We start from the raw sequence: 6,000 nt of genomic DNA on the forward strand, positions 1-6,000 counted from the left end.
TAAGATCCAAGCCAGATTGCTTTTGTCTATGATTTGCCTTAAGCATTTCTTCTTTTTTGCCCAAGACATAGGCACCAGCAGCAATGAACTAGACATTTACCAATTTTTACACTAGCCAGAGGAAAATAGAAAAATATGAATTAAGACCTCAAAAATAAAAGGAAAAAATAAATAGGAAAGTTGTTTCTTTGTTCAGACCAAAGATAAATATTTATAGGCAGATTGTTTATTGAAATGTGTAAGATAAATTACTTCTAAATTCTGTTATTTAAAAATCCACAAAAAATATTTGCCTTTTGGTTTTGGTCCTGGCATTTATGAAAAACCAGCTATTCTAAAGACCTATCCACAGTCAGAATGACTACATATATCAATATAAATATTAGTATATGTATTTGGTATGTATATATACATATATTTTTCATGAAATTCATGTTGTTCCTTATACATTGGGTTACTGAAATTTTCATTACATGTTCTCTTGGAGTCTGAAAACATGAGATTTTTAAGGTTTTGTTCTTTGCATGCTCATGGTTGCTCTATCAAGCCCTTTTATCTATATATTGGGTCCTTCAAAACTCTATGCCTTTCAAGGAGTCTGTGATGGGATTTTCACTGTTGTGTTGTATAAGGATGTATTTCAACGGAAAAATTAACTTAAAAATCAACTTTAGAGTTCCGTCTAGCTTATGTACTGTCAATAACCATAAAACATAAGGAAGGGGGAGAGATGCAGGCAGTTGGAAATCAAGCTAGCATGACTTCTAACAGTAGGAGCAGGTGCATCTCTGACATTTTTGCCTGCTCTTGGGACTCTTTTCCTCCTGTTAGGTTGCCTTGTCCAGCCTCCATATGAGGACTTTCAACTTGTCTTATTGCAGCTTGTTTTGTCCTATTTGACTTGGAGGGCTGACGTTTTCTGAAGGGAAATAGAGAGGGAATGGATCTTAAGAAGGGAGCTGGAGGGAACTGGGAAGACTGAGGGCAGGGAAACTGTGGTTGGGATGTACTGTATGAGAGAAAAAATTACTTCCAATTAAAAAAAGAATGTCTTTCAATGAAAACAAAGTCTTGAAATTAAAAAAAAAAAGAAAAGAAAAGAAAGTAACCATGCTTCCAACATTTTTATTTAGAATAAGCAGGGACTGATTGATATAATGATAATGACTTTTCCCCTTTATTTTTTTCAGTTCCTATAAACCATTCTTCTATAGTATTATATTTACACTTAGAGCATTGAAATAACAAGCCATGGCTCCTTTGAGAGGTTAAATACATTATAGTCAACATGATGCTCATTCACTCAGAACATGTGACATTCATTTCATGGATTTACTTTGTCTTATATACCTCTCTTTGTTTTCTTCTGAGTTTGTGTATTGGATTCATTGACTTTGTTCAACCAACATGTTTATGTTCCTATAATTTCAGCATGTGGCAAATTGATGAAAATCACAGGCCCCATCACAGTCAAGACATCTGGAACTCGATTTGGTGCTTGGATGACGGATCCCTTAGCATCTGAAAAACATAACAGAGTATGTTGCTTCTATAAATGCTTTTGCATATAATTCGGTTTCTCTTATACTATTTTCTCCCAGGCTATTCTTTTTCATCATGATATGGGCTCTGATGTAAGGAGTATTATTTCTGATATTTTCCAATTACAACTGCTGATATATATAATGTGTGGAGCAAACCTATTTTAGTAATATGTTTCTCTTACAATTCTTCAGTGTAGTCTAGTCTAATTGTCAGTGAATTTAGTCTTGGTTTGTGCTTGAAATGTATGAATCATACGCATATAAAATTCCCTGATTATTCTATAAGAAATATGATCTTTATATTAAAAAAAACCTAAGCACTGAGTAGTGAACCAATTTTTTATGTAAATCAGTATATTGCTAGAGATAATTATAAAAGAAATACAACTGAAACTAGTGAGCATGTTTTTACATGTTGACAATATCTGTATTATACAATTAAATATAGTAGTAACTTTACTATAGTCCTGCTTATTAATGAACTCATTATGAATTAAGATTCTTAATAGTCCTATCCAAATTATATTTGTTATTAAATTAATGCAATAGTTTCACTACAACCTACAAGATAATACATTGAATAACAGTTCCTAGAAGGTTCTGTGGTAACTACAAAGTAACCATAGGTTTATCATGTAAAATAAAATAGATATATATTTTTAGAGCAAAGTGCAGGATTAAGATAAAGTCTTTCCGTTGTCTTTGATTATATAGCTAAATCAGGAGATGTGCTTTGGAATAACATGCGATGGTTTTAGTCAGCAATAGGCATTAACTAGCCAGAAATAAAAAAGAAAAAGCAAATTAATTTGAAGGTAGTAAATTCAGCTGTTTCTTTTCCATACAACTATTCTTTTCTGAAAGATAATATGTGTGTGTGTGTGTTTGCATGTTCACATATATAGAGAGGTCTGAGCACTGCAGTGATTCTTCATTCCCACCACTCAGGTCTGGGGCATGGAACTCTGCTTGTTAGTCTTGACAGCGCCTTTACCTACAGAGCCATTTTGCTGACCCTCCATACCGTGTCTTTACAAGGGCTGGCAGTGGTATCGCATTTCAATGGGTTAGAACTAAGAACATTTGGCATCAAAAATTTGAAACGTTGACTGTTACTGTCTTTATTTTGGAATTGTTGTAAAAGTCCAGAATGTAATCACTCCATTTGTTTCTCTTGTTTTTTTCCCCTTATTTTCAGGTCTGGTATATGGACAGTTACACTAACAACAAAATAGTCCGTGAATACAAGTCCATTGCAGACTTTGTCAGTGGAGCTGAATCAAGAACATACAATCTCCCTTTCAAGTGGGCAGGAACTAACCATGTTGTCTACAATGGCTCACTCTATTTTAACAAGTATCAGAGTAATATCATCATCAAGTACAGCTTTGATTTAGGGAGAGTGCTAGCCCAAAGAAGCCTGGAGTATGCTGGCTTTCACAATGTATATCCCTACACATGGGGTGGATTCTCTGACATCGACCTAATGGCTGATGAAATTGGGCTCTGGGCTGTGTATGCAACTAACCAAAATGCAGGCAATATTGTCATCAGCCAGCTTAATCAAGATACCTTGGAGGTGATGAAGAGCTGGAGCACCGGCTATCCCAAGAGAAGTGCAGGGGAATCCTTCATGATCTGTGGGACTCTGTATGTCACAAACTCCCACTTAACTGGAGCCAAAGTGTATTATTCCTATTCCACAAAAACTTCCACATATGAGTACACGGACATCCCCTTCCATAACCAATACTTTCATATATCCATGCTTGACTACAATGCAAGAGATAGAGCTCTTTATGCCTGGAACAATGGCCACCAGGTCCTGTTCAATGTCACCCTGTTCCACATCATTAAGACTGAAGATGACACATAGGCAAAGGTCATTTGTTTTTATCTATCTTCACTCTCATTTATGATAAACTCTATAGGAATCTGTGTTTATTTTTTTCTCCTTGATTGACTTGTCATCGTTTCTCCAAAGTGAAGTATTTTATTGTATATTTGGAGTTTTAAAAAGTATTTGTCTAAATTAATGTGTTGGAAACACATGTTAACTGCTAAATTTACAGGGCCCATCCTGCCTTGTCATGCAAAGCACTAAAAAGAGTTTAAGTGGCTAGAGTCTTAGTTTTGCAAAAGATTAATGATCTGCCTTGTATTAGAACCAGACTAATGGTGGCTTAAATGCATGAATGTCTTCTTTTTTGAACTGTCATTTTTTACTGTCTCTTGCTCTACATTAAGAAATATTTTCATAGGAATTAAGGTAAAAGAAAAGCACTTTCTCCCATTTATTTCTACAAAAAGATGTAAAGATTTTATTTATATGGAAAATACTATCAATCATGTTGCTGTTACCACATTCTCTGATGCGGTGCTGTGAAGTCATTTCGAAATCTCTTGCTGACATTTTCTTGGCAATATGTATTTTTATCATTGTAACCACCATCATACAATTGTATTTCTTCACTTCTGTGACAGTCGTATTTTTTATAAAGTGCACTAAAATTTAATCTCAGTAATTGTTCAAGACAATTTGCAACTGTGGTCAAGAAAGATCTTCTTGGCTTACCCCTTCACATAAGCACTATAAACTTAAAAAAAAAAATCAAACCAGGGATCCTATACAGTATCTTTGTTTTATCCTAAATTCATTCTACCATTGGCTCTGAATTTGAACACCAATTCAATGTAGTAATACTCTGTTTCCTGGAACAATCCCACATAATTGTTCATAAAATATGTAGCTGTGTTACAAAGTCTATATTTGATTCTATTCATTTATCATATTAGTGTTATTATGTCACATACATATTAGTATTTTAACCTATTTTACATGTAACTTTCAATAATGCCATTTCTTATATAATATGAAGCACATGAAGAGTATTAAGGAAAGAAAAAATGTGTATTTTTTTTCTATATTAAAATTATGAACCATAAAGAGTTAATGGCAGGCTTGTACAAAAGAAAATGATGAAAAGAATTGGGAGTTGTCTTAGTTTCAAATGTATTAATAACCAATTCAGAAATTGAAATAAGAAGGCAATCTCCAGATACCTTGCATAACAGTGGGTTCAAAATTAAGGAATATAAAAAACAAAACTTTGATATTTATGTTACTAACTCTACAGAACCTAAAATCAAATATTGAACATGCCAATGAGTTTAGAAGTACTTTCCATATGCTAAAAAGATTTCTCCAGGGCAGCTTTATTAAAATTAATGAGGTTGTATTTTAGATTTTTAAATATATATACTAAAATAAATAATATATAACTGAAAGTATAAATTTTTGTGTCATACATATATAATACCATTTTTAAAATAAGCATATGATAATGCAGACAAAGCACTCTATAAAAAGATATTAATATTTAGAGTAATTCATTTTAAATTCTGCAAGTGAAGAGTTATTCTCAAATATCCCATCAAAATTGGAGAATCTAATTACTTACTCTTGAAACTCAAGGTTGAATAAGTAGTTACTTTTTGTTAACAAAACATAAGTATGATCTCATGGGCACCCTGTGTTTTTTTTAATACTAGTGACTTCTCTTCCCAAACATTTTTTTTAAGTTCCCATCTACAAATAAGAGTTGGAAAATTTAGGAGATTCATTTGTCATACTACACATATCACAAAAATAAGCAGTTCATACTTTATATAGCAATTTGTATAAGATTAAAAAAATCATGTCAGTTTTAGAAATGAATCAATTTTTAGGTAGACAGACTAATAGGAAACATTCTTTTCATGTTATGTGGTATCACAAACATTTAAAATATGGATGATCATGGCTTATTTGTGAGGCGCGCATCTTGTACAGAGCCTTGTTGTTTTCTGTGTACGATGTCATCATCTATCCAATATATAGTGTATGTGCTGCTAGAGTAAGCTAAGATTTTATTGTTACTAGAAGTGGGGTAACATGAGCTTAAAATATGACTTGCATTAAATATTTACAGTTTATGAGCATTTCCTTAATAAATTATGTTCAGTTTTGTGCCTGAAATAAATAAGAACTTAATCACTGTTTCCTTTTTAATCTCCAGCAAATAAAGTAATTTTATGAGGAAAATAATCGATATTTTAAAATCATCCATAGAATGAATCCAAGCAGTGCAGAAATATAAAGTCAGAAAATCTTCATCTAAAGTGAACAATGAAACTGGTATTTTCTAAATTAACCAATCATTAAAGTACTCAGTGTTATTCAAATAATATGTCTGTGTTTGGGTTGTGTTGATGTGTTATTTGTGTTTGTGAACCTTGAATCACAAGGCTTATTACTTGCATCTAAATTTATCTCTACAGGTTCAGATAATGATAATCCTCCATTGCATTAACAATGTTAGAAATAAAAGAGAAATAGCAGATACAGTCTATGCAGAAAAAAATGGGTGATTAGTCATGCTTTATTACCAATCCTGTAGCCCTGGTTACCATCTCC

General features: G+C 32.7%; 1 protein-coding gene across 2 annotated transcripts in view; it reads left to right on the top strand.

The window, feature by feature from the left end:
• The window catches only part of Olfm3 (olfactomedin 3), a 221,288-nt gene extending 215,520 nt beyond the window's left edge, over window positions 1–5,768 (top strand). For both annotated transcript variants that reach the window (XM_028856300.2, XM_028856299.2), the window contains exons 5-6: window positions 1,432–1,538; window positions 2,743–5,768. In XM_028856300.2, coding sequence (XP_028712133.1) covers window positions 1,432–1,538; window positions 2,743–3,420 — 785 coding nt within the window. In that variant the 3' untranslated portion in view covers window positions 3,421–5,768. The remainder of the gene's footprint in view (window positions 1–1,431; window positions 1,539–2,742) is intronic.
• Window positions 5,769–6,000: the final 232 nt, after the last annotated feature.

This window comes from Peromyscus leucopus, chromosome 6 (assembly GCF_004664715.2).
Source record: "Peromyscus leucopus breed LL Stock chromosome 6, UCI_PerLeu_2.1, whole genome shotgun sequence".
In the NCBI taxonomy this organism is placed as follows: Eukaryota; Metazoa; Chordata; class Mammalia; order Rodentia; family Cricetidae; genus Peromyscus; species Peromyscus leucopus.